Consider the following 21,244-nt stretch of genomic DNA (forward strand, 5'->3'; position numbering starts at 1 on the left):
GTGCTTGGCCTGCTGCCACCGCGACCCGACCCCGGATAAGCGGAGGGAAATGGATGGATGGATGTTTATATTTTCAACATAAGGCTAATCCCAAACTAATCTGAAAACTGATCCTGTAGACAAAAAAATAAATGATGGTGACAAGGGTACTGAGTGGGGCATTTTACAGTGTGACTAAATAAACACACTGGTGCTCCCTGTTCCACAAAGTTTGTAATGCCGTTTCTAAATGACCTAAAACCTAGTTTGGTATTTATGTACTGCAATCTCTTGTTAATAATCAGCTGACCTACACAGATAGATATATCATCAATAAGCTGATATATTCTGCCTTTGTCCTTGCTATGGCACATATTGAAATGCCCAAGAAACACTGTGAATGCATATAATCAATTTCATTTAGGGAAATATTGAATCTACGTTATTACATTTTTTATTTAAAAAATGCCAATGAAATCATGGTGTTGAATACTGACAAACTACAAAAGGCAGGAAAAGACAAAAGAAAGAAGAAATATATAAATGTGTTTTTGTTTTGTTCCCTCACCTATTATTCTGATTGGAAGTGAAAGAAAAAGTACAAAGCTTTATATATATTTTTATACCTCATTTGAACTATTTAGCTAACAGCATAATTAATCGACATAGCTATCTCTGACACCATACAAATTATAGTTAATTATACACAAAATGTATAATACAAAAACTGTTTTAGTTGGTCAGCATTTTAATTGCATTATAATCAGGTTGGCATTATCATTTTTTATTACTTCAAAATGTAGTTATTATGTTCTGCACAGCTGTCAGCTCCTAAAGGAACATCATTACCAGATTACACCATTACCAGACAGAAACATCTATTATTATGGTGACAGCCCTGCATGTTCATCATTACAATATGAGCATATGACCAGACATTCAAAGTGCACACTTTTATTAGCTTTCTGTCACTGTGTGAACATTTAGTCAAATGGCAACTGGTGTATATGCAATGCTTGTCCATGTCATTTTGTCAACACCTCATCACAAGAGGAGAGTTCAGCTCAGATCCCAAATGCCAACACATAATCTTTCCAGCCCCACAACTCAGTGCAGCATGGTCTATTACAACACAAGATAATACAATAAGTTAATAAGCAATATCCACTTCACATTATGCACAAATAGCATGCATAATATGTTTTACTTATCCAATCCAACACTACAATAATGCATAGATATAAAAATCCAATACATAGACACTGTCATACGTAGTAAAATAAAACATCTGTACAAAAATGCTGCCATATATTTTTTAGGATTTAATTTTTTCCCCCACGTATAACAGAATTGGGAAAATGTAAAAAAATAAATATCCTATGTACAATCACACAAGCCATTCCAAAGTTATCGTCACTGCAAGGAGAAAGCAAAAGGCAAAATATCACACGTTAGTTCAAACATGTCCACAGGGAAGTTAGCGTAGTGATGAGCATTAACAACACTGTCAAGCTCTGCCACTTACTTTATTCCAACATCCTGGTACAGGCAAGCCATCGTCTCCCTGAACAAAGACAAACAATGTGTCAAGTGGAAAATAATGTACGCAGCAGAGATCAACAGTATTATCATGCCTGAAGCCACAACGCACACAAAAGCAGCTTACAATTATAAACGGACATTTTGTTTGTCTTTATTAGGTAGAAAAGTGGTAATAGTCATTATTATGGCCATCCAGAGTTCTAGAATTAATAGTTCTTTTGCTGCATAATACTTTTGGTTTCAAGGTTCAAGGTGTCATTTACTGTCATTGTACAACAGGGTTGTGCAAACTAATGAAGCTTGTTACACTTCGCTTAATAAGAAAATATCCTGAGAAGAGTTTCTTCTCAAGTATTTTATGTCTTAAAACAAAATGTTAAAATCTCTTCAGCTTGTGAAGAGACATAGTTATTTCTGACGTCTAACGAATAACATTCAGATAATACATTCATTCTGAGACGAGGGAACCGCAAGTGCAAAAATGCTGACTCATTTCCTGGTTTCAGGACTCATTTCATTTTCATTGGTTACTTTTAAGGTAGTTTTACTCTTGTTTTTGTTATAAAAAGAAATGTGTTCGGTGATAGTTTTTGTTGACAAAATGAACAATGTGTATCATCCTCTACTAACAGATGAAAGTAGCAATTTGTAACAACCACATTACACATGTATCAGTGTAAATCAATTTTCTTTCAGGCCAATTTAGGATGATTATGGATCCTAATTCCAATGACAAAGAGTTATACATTTGCTACAGCTCTAGTTTGAGCTGCTGACTAGCCTCTTCAGTCATGTGTAATGTGACATTTAGAGCCATTTGTCACCACAAACTGTCTAGAGAGTAAAAACTTGATTTCACAGATCTATGTTAAGGAACATGAAGGTTATCATCAAAAGAAACCTCTCCAGTTGTTCAAATGACTTCCACACCAGAGGATCCCCAAACTCCCCAACTCCATAGAGTACCACATTTGAGTATAAATACAAAAAAACAAATGAGATCATAACCAAACACATTAGCAGTCTCTGTATTTAGATATACTATACATTGTTGGGTTTGTCAGTACATTTTGCTACTGTATGGCACCCAGCAGGGGGACGGTGCTGTTGTTCCTGTGCTACCTGAAAGTTTACAGTTTCTAAATAAATGAATGGTGCCTTCAAATGACATTTCCAGTCAATAACAGGCTGCCAGTTGTGTGCAATAGAGTCTACCAATATTTTGCTACATGATTTCATTTAGTTCAGTAATAATGCCGAGGATTATCGCTTACATTTACAAAGACATGTTGATGTGTAAAACACAGCCTTACCTGTGAAGCTGCAATTCAGATATTAAAGAGATCTATTTTCTCGATCCGTTTCTCCATTAACATATTTATTAAGATACCTTCCAATACCAAATCTAACCACCTGGCATCAATTAGCTTTGCAAAGCCAGACTACATATTGTAAACTCAGTTGTTTTGGAGATGTCCTGAGGATTGACATTCTGTGCATAACAAGATGCATGTTATCTCCGAAAGTCCCGCAACGTGAATAACAGTTAGACTAACATTTAGTTTGTTGTAGTTGTCCTGTTTATGATGCGACAACCCGTCTGCTTTACCGCTCACAATCCTCAGCAGTGCCAGTAACTCCTGATAATACCTGGATCTTGCATTTAGTATCACCTTCTGAGCAGTGTCCAAATGGAATGCTATAAAGTCATCCCCAATTCAGGCTGAAGAAAAGTGGATCAAAAGCAGGAACCATGGCAATGAGTTGTCTTACTATACTTGCGGGCTGGCTTTGTTCAGCTAAAAGTCTACACTAGAAATAAAAACTAAACAAATTATGTGCTGCAAAGATGATAATTCACATGCTAATACCAGGACTCTGACTTGCTCTGAACAATGAATCTAGTTCCTTACTGCTTCTCACCACCTGTGGTATTATGCTGCCTTGAAGATGGAGAAAATTGGTGCTCCATGCAAGAGACAGTGTAAGAAACAAGGTATTATGAAGAAAGGCTCTAGCATACTTTAACGACAATGTCAAGGCTTTACATTAAAGATTATATCTGGTTATGTGTTTGCTGATATTAGTCACAATCATATATCTGCATGTGAAGTTAACATAGAAAGCTGAAGTAGTTGTGATGGAAAGGTTGAGTTCAATGATTATTTGGTATCAGAAGGAAAGGCTTCTTTACTTTAGTTCTACAGGAGATCAGTTGGAAAGGTTTTGGCTTGTTATAAGGTGAGTCAACTACAAGAAGTAGATATGAATGTCGATGCAAACATGCATTTTTTTAAATTTACAGTGCAACATGTGAGTGGCCATAGTCAGGGGTTTGGTTAGGGATAGCTAGAGGCATGCTGGGGTAAGTGAAGGGAAAAAAGAGCACCATACCACAGGGCAAGGGGCATCCAGCCCGTCCAGGCCTGGCAAGCCCGGTTCACCTTTCTCCCCTTTAAAGCCTCGGAAACCCTGTTTGTGAAATCAACCATTTAAAAACCAGTTTTGCAGGTCGTGGGTAGCAGAGGAGGGTTTGTCTTCTGCTACTTGACGGCAAGAAGATCTCCACTTCTGTCCTCCGGGTGATGGGATGGTGATGGGATTCCTAAACATGCAGGAAACCTGGGACTGACAGGAACTGGGCTCACTGAGATGACTTTGAAAGGTATATGAAGCTTTCAGATCTAGAATGTGATGACAAATTGTTTTATTTATGGGAATGGGTTTGATCTAGAGTTCTGCTACCAACCAAGAGTCTCATAATAACGGGCTGGGGTCAAGTTTAAGTTTCACCTGGATGCCTTTTAGAGGACAGGGAGGAGACCCTGGGACAGATTGGTGGACATGGAAGAAGGATATCTGGTCTACCTTGCTTAACCTGCTGCCACTGACAAACAGACTTAGATACATGGCTGGAAATGGATAGATTGATGTGTCTGTTCAGGTGCCATGTGTTGCAAGTTCCAAGAGCCCAATGGGTAGAAGGAATAGAGCGTAGAGTGTAACCAATATGTTCCTTTAGTCTGGCTAATGGTGATTAGTGGATGAAAAAAGCTAAAACGTTTCAGATCTGCTACAGGTCTGGAAACTAGAAGTATCTATGACATTTATTTGGGCCGGATGTTAAAGACATGGTTTTGATACAATGGTTTTGGGCAGAATTACAGTCTCGGTTTTGGGCTTGTGCAGAACTCTAGTTAGATTCAGGGTTGCAGAGCTGCAGGATGAAGACTGAACATCGAGACAAAAGGCTTCGGTATCTATTGATACTCATCAGCAGTGGCTGCCGAATTCCTGTCGGCCTCTTTCCTGTAAAGAAGAGGTTCCTCAGGCAGAGTTGTGATCTGTGGTCTTACGCTATAACCTCTGACAGTTTTTTTTGAAAAACATTAAATTTAGGATGACATCAATTCAATCAAATATCTCCCCATACCTCTAACAGGCTGCAGTGGACACTTGGACAAAAGCCTGCCTGAGGTTGATTAGAAACACTGACAACCAGAGGCAAGAGGAAGCAGACTACTGAATACAAACCTTCAGTGAAACTGAGGACATATGGGATTGTGCCATATTCTCAACTAGTGCTACTTCCTTTTGCCTGTTGGTTACACATCGGACCACTGACATACCAACGGACAGGGGGCATCTAATCCAGGTGCTCCTTGGTCTCCCTTATCCCCTTTGGCCCCCCTGTTGCCTTTCTTGCCCCTCTCTCCCTGCAAACAACAGCGTATTAGAAAAGACAAACTTTAGTCCTCCCACATTAAGCCACACATGAAGCAAATGTTTGTTTTTTGTAAGGTTTCATCGATCAGGTATTCTTCCATTTATGTCATTTAGACAAAATGAGAAAACAAGTTGTGTGCCTTTAGCTATTTTCAAAAGACAATATGATTTTGTGATGTATATTTAGCGGAACAGGAAGGTAAGCAGAGGAAGTTAGGGAAGAGGGTTTAAAGCCCAAAGCAGTTGGTGAGCAGCTTTCACATCTTTTTGCAGCTACAGTAAAAGCAGGTTTTGGAAGACTTGCAAGTGAGAAATGAGAACGCAGAGTAAGTGTTGTTACTCTGATGATTTCTTGCTGTCATGGCAGATAATCTACTGAACAAAACATTAGATATGAAAGTGAGTAAGAGGATCATGTCCAAAAGTAAAACCTAAAGCATAATGAAGTGGTGAATGGAGCGTGTGGAGTGACTGCTGGAGGAATTCAAAGAAGTTCATTCTTGGCCATGAAACTGTTTAGTTGAGTCTTCATTACAAACAACCTTAAAATCTCGTCAATTGAGAAAAAAGTCAGAGGTTCAGGAATGCGATGGCCTACATATAAACCTTTGGAGCACAGTCAACCACAAGTCCCACTGGGCATTGAGGTGAGAGACATTCAACAGTGCTCTGAGTGGATAGATGGGTTTTCTATCAATAGTCAGTGTTGGTTTATTGATCTTGTTCGTTATTAAATCATTTTTTATAGTGATCTGTAAATGGTTTGGAAGGCACGCTGTTATCCCGCTGATAAAGATGATGCTGATTTGGTCATTTTAAAAGGCAATGACATATTTTGTCATTGAAGGGGAACGCCACCAATTTTACACATTAAAGTCTGTTTACAGGTGTTTTGGGGATAACTATTTCATATGTGAAATGCAAATCCTTTGTGTCTCCAGAAGAAGCTGCATGAAGTCACTACGAGTCAGCGTCTGTTGGGGCCAGGATTCGAAATACAGCGGAGTTACTTGGAGATCATCTCCCCTGAAAGAGACACAAGCTCCCCAGACAACCCTGAGAGATTTAGGGGGAGCTCTAAAATATTGGCAATTTTGGTGCCACTGTTTTTTTTCTGAATAAATTAATATTTTCACATATATTTAGATTCCTGAAATAAATAATAGGCTAAGAGTACAGCACATGTCAACGTGCATGTTCAGCGCTGAACAATTTCCAATAATTTGTGTCTAATAAAATCAATGGCGTGTGTTCCTGCTCTTGCCATCCGTGCATGGGCACACACTAGTATTGCTTGATGTTTGATGGTGTATTTGCATTGCAACATAATCTGCAGTGAGCATTGGGTGTTGTGTTGAGAAAATTAGTTGGAACAGTCATCATGCTATGTTTTCCATAAGACCAACATTTGAGGCTGTAGTCATGTTCACAGTTGTGATGGGATGTAGCCTCTGTTTAACAAAGCAACATAGATAATTGCCTGTACCGGTTGGGTCTGAATACTACAAATTTGAAAATGAAAAATAAATGAATCTGGAGGAGTGGAGTTAGAAAGACCTCTAGTCTGCAGCTCATATCTACTGCAGGCTAGAGGCTCCATTAGCCACTGCTAGCATAACACATTCGAATGTCTGAACAAACTGTCCGCAGTCAAGTTGCATTGTGGGTAATGTGGGAGCCAGGTTTTGACAAGGAAGAAGAATGTGTGAAATATATTTTCTTTTAACTGTCCATAATGAGTCAGACAATGTTCAAGGAGTGCAATGCTGATTCGGTGTACTGTTTACATTTACGATGCTCGATAAGACTTCCTTCCAACTGTATGCAGACTAGCGTTACTGTGCTGGATCATAGGGCCAACACCTGCTCACCAAAGAGCAAATAGGGAATACACAGTGACGTACAAGGACACTCATATTCGACTAATATTCACAATATGAAAATAGGAATTTGATGCAGGTCATGTGAACAGCATATTCCATTTGGATATTCTGAATTAGGCCTTATTCCGACGGTAGCATTTTCCGATTAAGAAATGTAGGATGCACCGATAATATTCCGGTTTCAGGAGCATTCTATGTACATGTGTACAGCGCATTCCGAATATTTGTATCAATTGGGGGTTTTACGGCAGTTTGCGACTCAATACCTCTTGTCTGCTTTACGGTCAGCTCTGTAACGAGCCATCAGTTTGCAGAGCTGGAGTAGAGATGCATGCCCAAAGGGAAAGAAGGAGAAACACAAACTACTTTTAAACATTATGAAATACTTGGATATCAACAGGTTTTTGGGGATGTGCAAATGGTCCGACCTCTTGAAGGAGGGAAAGAGGGAGGCTGTGTTTGCCTGGTGAACCACTGGTGCAAAATGTTGAACAAATCCTATTTTGAAGGCTGCATGTAAACTGGAATGTTTATTCCCATTAGCCATGTAAACTACTTAGTAGGAATATTGTTTGTTTTTATCAGAATAAGGGCAAAAAACTGAATATTTTGTACATGTGAATGTATGTCAATATGTAGAATACTATGCAGCCTGACTGCAGTGTTCTCCCACTGCTGGCATCACCTACACAACTGGAATCGATGTGAATCTATATGAATCTATATGAATCTATACAGGTTCAGGCTTAAGGCTTCCATCTCAAATGGTTTTGGCTCAAATGCAAAGACCAGTTGTGAGTGTGGCTAGAAGCCGAGGCTTACATTCAGACTTGAGATGGGCATATGCAGTCACTGTAAGGGACACAAAATGTTTCTTTATGCAGTCTTGCTGTTTTTTGATAGAGTTGAAATTATGAAGCCATCTGCTTCCTGCAGACCTTTTAGTGGTTTGCAAATCATGCCAGGGACTACAGGTATGGCAGCTGTTTTAAAGCTACTGGTTGCACACTAAAAGGTTCAGTCTGTGTGGAATCTCATCTAACTCTGAGATACTAAACTGTCTTGAAAATGACAGGCTCATAAACATGCAACCTTTTTTGGTGCGCAAGATTCAAAAACGTAGCATATTTTTTAAAAGTGATGGGAGAGCACTGCTTGCAAATTTTGGGGTACAGGTCATGGGTTGGAGGGACTACATGCTTGCAAGGAAGAGGTATTGGTAAGTAGGAGTAGGGGAAGTAAGGAGGAGGTGTAAGAGGAGGAAAATGAACCCAGGACTACATTAGAATGCAGGAGGAGGAGGAACAGGAGGCCAAGGTTTGTGAGAGGGAGAGAGGGCAACCCCAGCAATAAAAAGAGCCATGGGCCACAGAGCAAGGTGGAGGGAAGGAAAAGGGGATAGGAAGACCTGCGGAAACAAAGGAAGACAGGACAAAGAGTGAAAACACCAACACTATCCCATAGCTTTGCCTTCAGCACTTTCAACCGGACCGTTGCATTCAGGTCTGTTTAACAGAAGCGTGTTCTTCTGGTTTCTCTAGCTGGACATTGAAAACATTTGACAAGAGGCCAGTTGAATGTGCTGAGAGAGCTTATGAAATGTGCAGACTTAAACGATGGGAGTGGAAATATTAAAACGAGTCACAGGTTAATGGGAAGGAAACAGAAACATTCTCTTAGAGGAAGGGTATGTCGCATTAAAACAGATCCTGTTTTAAAGATGAATTACTGGTTTTACAAAGTCACATTGTGCAGGGCTGTTTTGATATTCACTGCCAATTAAAGGAATTGTTTAATGTCTGTGGAAATTATTCATAGTCTTTATATCTGAGATTAAGAAGATGGATATCAATCTCATACAGTACAGAGCTGGAGTCAGGACATGATTGGCTTCGATTAACTAAAAGACTGGAAGCAGGGCTGAAGAGCTACCGTGGTTCTGTCTGAAGATCAAAAGTGAACTATTTATCCATCCGGTCAGCACTTTTGGGTAGCATCTCTGACTAAAGCATGGATTGCCAGGTATGGGCAAAGATGTTGGTGTCTGTGTAGGCAATGAGCTGAAATTTGATATAAAATAAATAAAACTGAATAATTAAAAATAGAGCTGAAGCTGGTGATATTTGTCTGTGGAGTGACACCTTTCACCTCATAAGCCTCGGTTATGCTTTCTGCAAGGACGGTCGCACAGACATGAGCTGACACGGAATGGTGACGAGGAAGCATTTGGATCTTTTTACCCTCTTCGGGTTCTTGCCAGCAAACGGACATTCTCAAAACTCTCTATTCTCTCCCCTCATCTGCGTGTTGGATGTGTACGGACAGGAGAACGCTTGTGCATGAGTCAAACATAAATCACGCTTTACACAGTGATTTGATCAAGTGATGTAAAAATAGTGGTTATAGCTGTTGAATGAGAATGATATCCATCTTTCAATCTCAAGTGTAATCTGAATATGCAACATGATGTCACACAAAAGACAATACAACTGTTTGCTGTCTCCAAGGTAAACTCAACGGCATTGATGCATTCTTCTTTTATTTTTCTTTGATGAAAGAAAATCATGTCTGAACTATTGTCAACTTTATTGATGAAATTTAATTTGGGAAGTTTATTCTTACCCTCAAAACAAAGCCACTGCAAAACAAATACATTTGCCAAAGAAAGGCATGTTGACGTGAATAATTCAGGACCATTAAAAAAAAAAAATCAAAGGAAGCTATCTGACTCATCTGGCTTTCTTTTCATGCTTGATATCAAAGAGAAAATCCAGGTTTTTGATGTTCAGCTCTTTAATTATCTTCTCTTTCGTGAGAGCGTCTTTGAAGTCGTCACAGTTCTGCTCAGGTGACCTATTATGGCCCAACGAGGCAGTTGCAACAATAATGGCAGAGGTAACATAATGTTTTGGATGCAAATAGTAGTCTGTTTTATTATGACTCATGAAGAGTTCAATCCAGTTGCTGAATGTAATGAGCATGAGCATAGAAGTGACCTGGTTAAATGAAATCTAATGTGGGTCTATTGGACAGAATCATGTCCTTGGTTCTGCTATCTTTATAACTGGCAAATAATATAGGTGGCATCTTACCCGGTTCCCTTTGAGTCCTTGTGGTCCAACTAAACCCTGCAAAAAGAAATGACAAAAAAAAACATTCTCTTTGCTGTGCATGTTTGTCTCACTTTGGGAAATGTGCATATTTAGTACATTTTGGGAAATGTGCTTGTTTGCCATCTTAGAGTCATCTTCAGAAGATGACATCACTGAAGAACGTGAGTTCGGCTCCGCTGGGGTTAGCTAAGGTCTTTATGCTGAAGCTATCCAATGGACGTGATGGCCTGGTATACCCAGATGGATAAGTGGTAATTAAACCCCCTCGAATAAACAACATATCTCTGATCAGTACTACCTCCACCATGGCACTAAACACATCCTGTAGTTATCTTTGTACTGGCCACATAAATGAAAGTTATCATGAGGTTTTCATCTGGGTGAGAGGTCTTTGTAAACCACCTCTGATGGATTTGAGGCATTTGGACTGAAAACATAGGCACATGGGAGAAGTTTGCTTTATGGGTTTCATGCCAGAAAGGTTTTATTTTATCCCAAGCCATGGTATTGTCCTAAACCTAACCAAGTAGGTTTGTTTGCTAAACCTAAGGAGATTTCTGGCAGAAAGCCTTGATGTCAAACTTCCTCTTGGTTTGTTGTTGTTCCCTTTGTTACAAGCGTGCTGCTTTCAGTGAGCTAAAAGATGCTGCCTGTTGTGATGGATATTTGAAATGTAATTAAAGACTTACAGGGATGCCTTGAGGCCCACTTGGTCCTGGCAATCCTGCATCTGCCTTTTCACCCTGTAGCAAAGAGAGAAAAGTAAAATGTATATTCTCCAGAAACTATATTTATTGAAATTAAAAGCAGAACAAAACACAAAGATACTCACTCTCTCCCCCTTTGGTCCTGCTGGCCCTGACACACCTGATGGTCCTATTAGACCCTTTAAAACAGAACAGGGAAAAGAAATACCTGTCAGCAAATACAAACAGAGGAGTTCTAGAGAAGATATCATCACTAAATGCCTCAAATCAGTAAATCAACAAGCTTTCTGGTGGAAATGAATAGATCTCACAAAAGGTAATCTCAAGGATCATTAAGGTACATTTTGTAGTAATCTGGAGTGACAGAATCAGGTTCGTGCATAATGTTCTGACACCTGTGGCATTAACACACCAAGCTTGTTGACTACTGTTCAAACTGTTAAATAGGAGGGAAAATGAATCAAATGTCAACAGCTGCAGTTATCTGTCTGAGTAGCTTTCAGGAGAGGAAGACCTTGCATCTCAGGCATATCCAGAATGGGCAGTGCTGTATGGAGTACAGCGAACCAAACGTACTGTATAACATGTCAACATGCAGCATGGGCATATCTGCATGCTCCTCTTCGATAGTTCTTAGCAATAGCAACTTTGCAGCCCACTGCTGACACAGGAGCACGAGGCAAGGAAATGTTGCAGCAGCATTGAGGACTGAGGAGTCGCACTATTGTGGTGTTCGATATCAGACAAGATGGAAATTCAAAGCAGCACTATGCAACATTCCACTTTAGTTCTCGGAGATTAGGGACAGATTTTAGAACATTTTGAAAGACTGTTAGCCTCAAGTGCACTGCAAACGCAGAGTGGCCATGGTGGCTCATGAATTGTTTGGACCAATATGAAGATATTACAATTTTTTCTCATATTCACAAAATGTTTATGTTGTTATCTTGGGTAAGCGTGCTGCTGGACTTTCATAGGACAACACCAGATAAATGAGAACCGTTGTATGAGGATACATTGGCCTGTTTTGAATCCAGATCTGGTTCTTTCTGCAGTTCAGAATTTGGAATATTTTTGTATTGTTTAAGTCTATTATTCATAAGGTGTATAGCCCGACAAATATTGAGCTCTTGAGGCCAGTACCGATCTATATATTTGATGTATGTTTTCTCATGAACACAAACATTTTGATTGTTTGTGACTGATATGTTGGCATATGTTACATTTGAAAATAAATCTTGTCAGTTATCTGTGTTGGATGACATATGTACTGTTTCTAAATGACCAATGCTACTGTTACATATTGGACAATATATCTGCTGATACCAGTATTTCTGCTGTAAGATATTGGCCCATATGTTCTAATAACGTGTTTCACTTATGGGCTATGGGAAGCTCTTCTTCCTCTTAGTCTTTGGAATTAAGACTTAGAGAAAGATTCTTGCTTAGCCAACTTATATGACTGCTGAAAAGGTTGTCAATAATAACCACGGGGGCATAAGGGTGATGCATAGAGTTGCCTTGTTTGCCATGAAAGTAGATTCTTCATGCCAGTGCATCCCCAGAACCCTAACCCTGAACAGTGCTGTCCTCGCAGAGCTACTGTAGGAAGGAATAAAGACATGACAAGCATGGGAAGCAGGAAAGCAAGCAGATATGACAGACATCAAGCAAGCTGTAGCAGGGAGGTGGAGGAAGACGAAGAGGAAGAGAAGGGAGGGGGGGGACTGGAACGGGACTTGTGCCACTCACCACTGGACCCGGTCTGCCGTCTAACCCATGAGCCCCCTGTATAGCGTTGTACACAGTTAGAGAGCAGAGGTGATGGGGGAGATGGAGGAAGGTGGGGGAGGGGGGGAGGGGGGAGGTGAGTGAAGCTGTGACTCAAGTGACTTCAAAAACATTCAGATGATAACAAATAAAGGGTGAGGAAGTGGTGGAGGTGGAGGTAAAGTGAGTGAGAGTAATTGTGAGTCATTACTGGTCATGGTGTGTGGCTCATAGTAATGCTCTGTGCTCTGACCGGCATCACATTCAAAGTGTTAGTCTGTCAATCGTTTGTGACTTCTCTACCCTGTGTGTCAATCTATAGTAACAGCTCACAAACATGTATTTCTTTTTCTTTAAAGGATTCAGTAAACAACTGGTCACTGCAGTTTTAGCAAACGTTACTTAAAACAGGGAGGAGCAGTGCATTTATTTGGAACTATTTTCTGTGGTGGATTAATCCACATTTCGTGCTCTACTGAGTATCTGTGCCAGCAGGACGGGGTATGTGGGATTGAGTCAAAATAAACTAGTGTCTGACTGAGACTCTCACCAATAAACTCCGTCAATGGTAATATATTCAAGCACTTAAAACGACCTGTTAATTGACGAAGAATTTAAATTTTGACTGGCAAGGTCCACAATCTTGTGTTTTCCAGAGCTTTCATTCACCACTCATGGTCTGAAAGCTAACTACGTGCACTGATGATGGCAGTGAGATACGTTTGAAAGTGCCAGAACAAAATACCCAATTACATTAAAAAAAGGAGTGTGTGTTGTCAAATTGGTGAATGTGTTTGTTACTTTGCTTCAGCGATGAATAAAGAAGCGTGCTGCCAATACAACAATACTTCAAGTCATTTGGAATCAATTCATAACACAACAGAACTTTTCAAGGCACACACAAGCATCGATGAACAAACTGGTAATTAGTAAAATGCTAATGAAAACAGAATCACACAGTCAGAATGTTAAAGCTAAAATTGACCCTTTGCTATGTCCCGCCCCTCAAACACAGACTGGCCAATCATAGAGTAGCATCGGCCAGCTCTGACCAGGGTCCGGCTCTGCTCCATAGACTCTCATCAGGGGTTTCAGATGTTCTTCATGTTCAGGCTGGTTTAGTTGATTTGGAGCTAGTCATGGTTAAACTTTGTGTAATAGTGAATAAAGAGGAACAGGGTGGTTCCCTATGTTCCTTGTCTTTTGTCTCGATCACCAGGTGATGTGCTGATTCAGTGGAACACTGTGATCTGGAGGCTTTAGCTTCTATCTTCATCTTTTGAATCTATTTTTCTTAATCAGTTTGACATCATATCCTTCAAACACATATTCTAGACGCTTTTCTCTGCTTCTCCCTGAAATCACCTTTTCTTCTACAGGAATGAGTTCATATTTCTTCAGTGAGTGAAGTTAGTGACAGTGTGGGCTCCATGATATAGTAGCTCTGACAGCTTGATGAAGTAAAAATGTGTGTGTGAGTGTGTGTGTTGTGAAAGTATTCAGCAACACTTGTTAGTGTCTCCCCTAACAATCTATTGTGATGTGTCCTACAAATAGAGTTTCTGTATACGTGGTGTTAAAACAGTCTCACACGTATTCGCAAACAAAGTTCAGAAACTTGTCAAACACAATGCCCAAATAAACACAGAGGGATTTGTGTCTGTAAATATGTGTCTGGGCCTCTCATTTACAATTCAAATAACACAATTTGCTAATTATGAAGGTATATTTGTGTCTTTATTACGCAAACAAAAAAAAATGTTTTAAAAGCAAATTTCTCGCACTGCAATCAAAAATCAAGTTTGTAAGTGAAAATATATAAACTGAGAATAATTTATTTGTTAGTTTTGCTTATGAAACTAGAATTTTTGGTTAAAAAAATAAAATCTTTGGTTAAAAAAATAAAATCTTTGGTTAAAAACAAAACAATCTTTGGTTGAAAAAAAAGCTTTGGTTGAAAAAAAAAGCTTTGGTTTTGAAACCAAAGTTTTGGTTTTGAAACCAAAAGCTGAGTTGGGTGTAGTGGGCGGGGCATACGCTGCTGAATGTACCAGGAGTTTCTATTGGTCGGTTTGAATTGTCTCTCGGTATCTGCATCATCTAAACACAGACGGGAGGTTACGGTGACATGGAGGTAAGTTGACTGCTCTGTTTTGTCAAAATTATTTTAAATATAGCAGCACTTCACTTTGTTCTCATGTTGTTAGTGTCGTGGAGTCTCTTTTTAAGAACGACATGGAGGGCTGCTGTGTTGACATTTAGCCCCACTGTTTAGATGATGCAGATACCGAGAGACAAGTCAAACTGACCAATAGAAACTCCTGGTACATTCAGCAGCGTATGCCCCGCCCACTACACCGAACTCAGCTTTTGGTTTTGAAACCAAAGCTTTTTTTTTCAACCAAAGATTGTTTTGTTTTTAACCAAAGATTTTATTTTTTTAACCAAAAATTCTAGTTTCATAAGCAAAACTAACAAATAAATTATTCTCAGTTTATATATTTTCACTTACAAACTTGATTTTTGATTGCAGTGCGAGAAATTTGCTTTTAAAACATTTTTTTTTGTTTGCGTAATAAAGACACAAATATACCTTCATACTAATAGACATAAGCAGTCTTAGAATTCATCATATTTAATTAAAGAATCCCCATTTGCATGACTTAATATCATTACAAAGCGTCAACAACATTTAGAAATGGAATTTGTGAATCAAAAGAGATTCTTATGGATCCTTTGTGTCTCAACCAGGATTCACAAGTAAAGGGAGGACCCAGCTCTCTCCAGGAGATGGCGATAATGAAACATGTATGGATGCGTGCACATTAATGTTTAGATTGAACAGCTGTCAAATCTGGAACTTGTGTTGGCTGCAGGCTGATTCCCACTTACTGTGTGGTGTTTGATTCATGCTATAAATGATGCATCAATGTGCATGCATGTAAGCTGTTGCATGTAAGTATCCAGTTATAATATCGTTAACAGTTATATGTTTTTTGTCTCTGTGGCACCAATAAATGTTACAAGAGCGTTGGAGACAAGTGCAGTAAAACAGTCTCAAAGAGATTGTAAATTAGAGGAACATATACAGATACAGATACAAATCACTCTGCATTGATTTGTGCATTGTGTTTTACCAATTGTGTAACTTGACATTTGTTTGTGAATATTTGCCTGATATGAGACTATTTCAACACCATAGCATTTTATCTTGTTTTATTTGGTAGCGTGTCTCTTTATGACCTGTAAGTGTTGCCAAACTGGTAAATGTGTTTCTTAATTTGTTAGTTTTATTTATTTGCAGTTTTTCCTTTCATTGTCACAGCAGGGTGGGATGATGCCCGTTGAGTCACTGAAAGGCTTTTATTGTGAAACATCTGTGTAGGAAGTGTTAAGTTTCATTGAGTGGGTCTTAGCAGGTAGGAATAAAGGCAGGTCTCTGTTATAAGCCTGTTAATGCTGTTCTCATACACTGTATGTACTATACTTACAAAAAGTAATGCACTGTAACTCTTATATATCTGACAAAATCAATTTGTATGTAATCCACTTAATCGAGAACAAGTAAATATAAAGAGCGTCAAACTGTGCGTAGGGAGGAAGTTGGGGTGCATGAGTGGGTCTAGAAACACTAGACTTCCACCAGGTGAAAGCTGTTTGAGTCCTGTGTTAAACTAAGGTTCAACATTGAGTCATTTCTCACTGAAGTAACGTCACATCCAGAGTCATTTCAACCCAAAGAAAGTAATTTCTGTAGTAACGATCTTTTCCTAAACCTAACCAAGTCATTTCCTGTTCTTTCCTGAAGACTTTTCTGTTTGCTGCTGCCTTTAATTGAATCAGATTCAATTAATATATTAATCAATTTCCTGCATTTCTGCATTTTACTACTGTATTTTATTTCTTACACTGTTTTTTAATGTTTTAATGACTGTTTTTATTGTTTCAATGAATGTTCTTAATTGTTTTTAAATCTCCGTTTCTTTTGCCTTATGCTTTAATGGTTTTATGTGAAGCACTTTGAATTACCATGTTGTTGAAATGTGCTATACAAATAAACTTGCCTTGCCTTGCCTTGTTCAGACAGAGGTTTATTTTGAAAAGACATTATGCATGTAATGATTGGGAAGTGACAGGTGCTGCTGGACTTTCATAGGACAACACCAGATAAATGAGAACCGTTCTATGAGGATACATTGGCCTGTTCTGAATCCAGATCTGGTTCTTTCTGCAGTTCAGAATTTCGTTTGGCTCTGTGCTTCAGTATATTTCACTGGCTTGTGTTGATACTGTTTCCACCCCTGGTCAGCTGGTTAGTGTATACTTCTTGCCCATAATGAAAGGTTACTGTATTATTTTAACAATACAATATTGCATTCAATATTGCTCGTTTGACATAAGAAGAGGATTGACTGTGCAATGACCTATTATATATTGCTATCAAGGTGAAGGAAGAGAAGCTTTTACCTGACAGTGACTGAGTAGATACATGTGTTTGTTAATGTCAGCGTAAACCAAGAACAACACATTGAAACCCACAGTGCTAGACACCTTATAACAGTAGAGTATTAAAGAACATTGAAAACAGCCTGATCGTAATTTGAATAACATTTTGAATAAATATGTCCACACAAGCAGAACATGTTTTAGATTTGCAGTGTTATGTAAATGATTAACTTCCTTTGAAACAATCCACCCTTCCAAACAGCACTTTAACAGGATTATGATGACAGAAGCAACATCTGAGTCATGAAACATCAGTCAATAAGAAATGCTTAAACTAGGATAGAAACAATATGGATTTTTAAGGTTGATAATCCCTAAATAATCAAAATGCTCTCAGGAAACTTAACAGGATATAACACAAACAGAAGATAGAAGGCAAAGAACTTTAAGACAGGAACAGGAAGTAGAGTGTACTTACAGGGAGTCCGAGATGGCCTCTGTCGCCCTTGTCGCCCTTCTGACCCGACGCTCCCTTCTCTCCTCTAATGCCTATGCCTGGTTCTCCCTGATATACAGAGTACAATGGAAATGTATCCTTACACCGTCATTCATTGAATAACTATGATGCATGTATACAACATGTGAATGGAAGTCTATTTAATAAACGTAGGAGCTGTTAGATATTATTTTATAGTAACAATATCTCACCTTAGGCCCTGAAAATCCTTGAGATCCCTGGATGGAGCAGAAACAGTGAGATTACTGACACAATGTTACTGTATCCCAACTGTTGAAATGTACCAGTGCACTGGTATATTTGAGGCACATTAAGATAAATAGTGCAAATACAAGTTCGGCATGATTAAAACTCTACTGGGTGAGCTTCAGTTAATGAGCAACATATCCATTTGATTTCATTGTTTTTCCTTTTATTTCCCTTATTTTCTTTATTCAAACTCAATTTTATTTCTCCCTGTCAAACAGATTAAATGACTATGAAGTGTTGGAACAATATTTTTAAACATTTGTTAAAAGGTACAAATATAACTCAAGATATCAGAATTTCCTTATATGCAGACGATGTTACACTATACTTGTTTAAGACGCCTGATCATTATCTAAGATTAAATAAATAATTAAGGTATTTAGAATTTTCTTTAGGTCATTAAATAACAGGATCTTAATAACAGGATCATTAAATCTGCAGGATTCGTTGCAAAGGGAAATTATGCAAATCAACGAACACTTCCCTAACCCAAAGAGAAGATGTCTGGTGCCATTTAAAATGGCACCGTACACTCTCAAGAACTAAAAATAATAGTGATACATGTTTTTATATATATTGTAGATATAAGATTAGACCTTTTAGAACTGCGTTGGGAGGTTGCACTTGATTGGCAACCTTTCACTCTCCGATTGCAAATGTTAAGGTGTTCACTTGCAACTTCATCTTTCTTATTGGCTCATTACATTGAGGGAAGTCATGTACTGTTCAGTAGATATCTGTCAAACTTCAACCTGAGGCCAAATTAGCCAAATGAACTGGAAACCCTTTGAAAGTGTTTGGGGTGTTTAGTGCTACGTTTCAGTGGTTGAATGGCATATTTGACTCACTGCTGGGCCAACTGGTCCTGAAGGTCCTGGGGGCCCTGGAGGTCCATAGACCTAAACACAGACACATACAAACACAAGGTTTCAATTCAGAAAATGTTTCTCATAAAACCTGCTGTGCTATAATTTACCAGGAATTGTACAAATCAGACCTGCGGGTTAATGACTAACTTACCATTTCTGACCGTCCTTCTCCAGGTTCACCTTTAGGACCCTGTGAACATAGGTGGCAAAGACACAGAGGGTCACATTCCCAAGTCAGACAAACTATTAAGTGAATGAAGAATGAGACAACACAGCACTTTTTCACATAGCATTTGGGGTGAATACAAAATATATTCTACTGTTCCCCCTTTGCCAGGTCAGACACTGCATCCAGAGAGATGCAGCCTGAGGGGCACCATTGCGTACCATTGAGCCAGGTAATCCGATCGGGCTTTGGGCCCCTGTAGCCCCCTTTTCACCCGTAGGGCCATCTAAACCCTACAGAACAAGAAAGGGGAGATGGACATCACGATAACGGCAGAGTGTTTCAATTTAGGGACTGATGAGTTCATCTTCATGTTAGAATCAAAGCATAAAAGACAAAGCAGAACATTTTAACAAAGGCTTCTCACCAACCAGCACCCGGGCCAGTATGCGTCAATTGGGGTTCATTCTTATTTGAAATAAAAAAATGTTATATATTTAGCTTTCAAGCTAAGTTTGCGCTGGGGAAAATAAATGCTCAGTTTTGAATGCTGTTGGAGCCATCCATTTTTCAAAATGTTTACCTGCAACATATGGTTTATAAACAATTATTTAATGCTCTGACAAATGTTGAATACTTGGTTTTCCATACTTTGATCTGTTTTCAAAATAGATAATGTATGGTCCCATCATGCCCTTGCATGGCACCTATTTGTGTTCTACTTGTGTGGGTGCTCACGTCTCGTTGTTAGAAAGCTGTTACTTTGGGCTGGAGGGGGGAAGGGGGGTGTTGTCTTATAGATTAACAGCCCATTTCTAGACGACCAATAATGATTTCAATTTACTAAATACTGTACATGGGTACACATCTGAAGTTTGTGCTACTTTATGCTTCTACTCTACATTAGTTTAGTTACATTCAACTGTATTAAATGTAATGTGTTTTATTATATTTATTTATTCATTTTATGGAGCTTTTTTATATTGTTGCATTGGTACTTTGATTTTAATAAAGGAGTTGGTTAGTTCTTCCATCACTTACCATCCTCCTGCAGGCTCATTCACACATTCCCACAACATGTTCATACAGTTACTTAAGCACTGCACAATCCAAGTACATGGTGGGACTGTATAGGATGGGCCCTTGAAGATATTTCTTAAAATAGAAAATGATGCATTCAGCAATAACATACACAGGGATTTCTTAATTAGGAGTGTTGTGAAGGCCCTACTGCGCACTCCATCTCATTGTTGTTGAGCCAGCCCAAGACCAATATCAGCATGCTCAAACAAACAAAACAAGATGTACACACAAGAGCAAAATAAATGTCTCCCTTAATAAGTAATGTAACAAACTGTCAATCGTACAGATATATACAGGATACAGAAGAGCAGTTTTAACTAAAGGCTCTCAGAGTAACACCGGGCTACAAATAGCATAGCCTTCTATATGGGGGCACATTTGGGATCCATGCTGCAGTGAATTAAAAGCTGAACACAGTGTCAATCCTCTGGTCCCTTCCAAGCTAGTGAGTCTCTAATTAGATAATGAGAGGGCAGCTGGAAAACCCAAGGCCTTCCCTCTGGATAATGACAGATGTGAGACTGGGGCTTTGGTCAGGGAACCCCAGGCAGTGATGTGGTGTGATGTGGTGTGTGGTTAACACAGTCACTCACAGGTGATCCAGATAGACCCATGTCTCCCTTGTCCCCTTTGGGTCCAGAGAAACCCATGACACCACCCGCCCCTCTGGGACCTTCAGGACCGGCTGGGCCTACAGGACCGGGCTCTCCAGGCTTCCCCCTGGGCCCCTGAAAACACAAGAGGTCAAGGTCACCTCACTTTAGCCGATAGAAGCTATGTTAAGATTCAAAGATCATTTATTGTCATTATGCAACACAAATACATACACAACAAAATGCAGATGTAGCCCATTTCCAACACAAGAAAAACAAGACAAAAAACTAAACAAAAAACATTTTTTTGAAGTTGCATCACGAGGAACGCAAACAATTCTCTGGTCGGATAACATGGCTGACATCTTAACATTAACAATATTCAACATCAGGAAAAAAGTGAAATCTAAAATGTAAGCTTTAATCATCATCCATCACTGCAATCAATTGACTACTATCACAATGTAGATCTATGAAATAATTCAACTGCCTGGCTGATAACTTATTACCTTATCTCCGTCCAGTCCTGGAGGACCTGGCAGACCAAGTTCACCCTGAGGACACACCAAGGCTGTATTACCAACTCGGCAAAGAATGCAAC

At 39.1% G+C, this 21,244-nt stretch overlaps 1 protein-coding gene across 24 annotated transcripts in view; it reads right to left on the reverse strand.

The window, feature by feature from the left end:
* col13a1 (collagen, type XIII, alpha 1) overlaps positions 1-21,244 on the reverse strand; it is a 135,625-nt gene continuing 114,381 nt past the window's right edge. For 16 of the 24 annotated variants that reach the window (XR_004213699.1, XR_004213693.1, XR_004213703.1 and 13 more), the window contains 14 exons: positions 21,153-21,197; positions 20,644-20,778; positions 19,189-19,260; positions 18,953-18,991; positions 18,781-18,831; positions 17,875-17,901; positions 17,645-17,731; positions 12,703-12,738; positions 11,076-11,129; positions 10,933-10,986; positions 10,223-10,258; positions 5,151-5,237; positions 1,505-3,993; positions 1-1,395 (listed from right to left, as the gene is read on the reverse strand). Coding sequence is in view for 5 of the 24 variants with exons in the window: in XM_031873085.1 (XP_031728945.1) it covers positions 1,393-1,395; positions 1,505-1,543; positions 3,916-3,993; positions 5,151-5,237; positions 10,223-10,258; positions 10,933-10,986; positions 11,076-11,129; positions 12,703-12,738; positions 17,645-17,731; positions 17,875-17,901; positions 18,781-18,831; positions 18,953-18,991; positions 19,189-19,260; positions 20,644-20,778; positions 21,153-21,197 (843 nt within the window). In the remaining 19 variants the exon portion in view is untranslated. Of the gene's footprint in view, positions 1,396-1,504; positions 3,994-5,150; positions 8,539-10,222; positions 10,259-10,932; positions 10,987-11,075; positions 11,130-12,702; positions 12,739-17,644; positions 17,732-17,874; positions 17,902-18,780; positions 18,832-18,952; positions 18,992-19,188; positions 19,261-20,643; positions 20,779-21,152; positions 21,198-21,244 lie in introns of those variants that run through there. The other 8 variants (XM_031873090.1, XM_031873089.1, XM_031873085.1 and 5 more) reach the window with 7 other exon arrangements.

The sequence above is a fragment of the Anarrhichthys ocellatus genome, unplaced genomic scaffold (genome assembly GCF_004355925.1).
Source record: "Anarrhichthys ocellatus isolate YVR2014 unplaced genomic scaffold, GSC_Weel_1.0 scaffold68, whole genome shotgun sequence".
Classification (NCBI taxonomy): Eukaryota; Metazoa; Chordata; class Actinopteri; order Perciformes; family Anarhichadidae; genus Anarrhichthys; species Anarrhichthys ocellatus.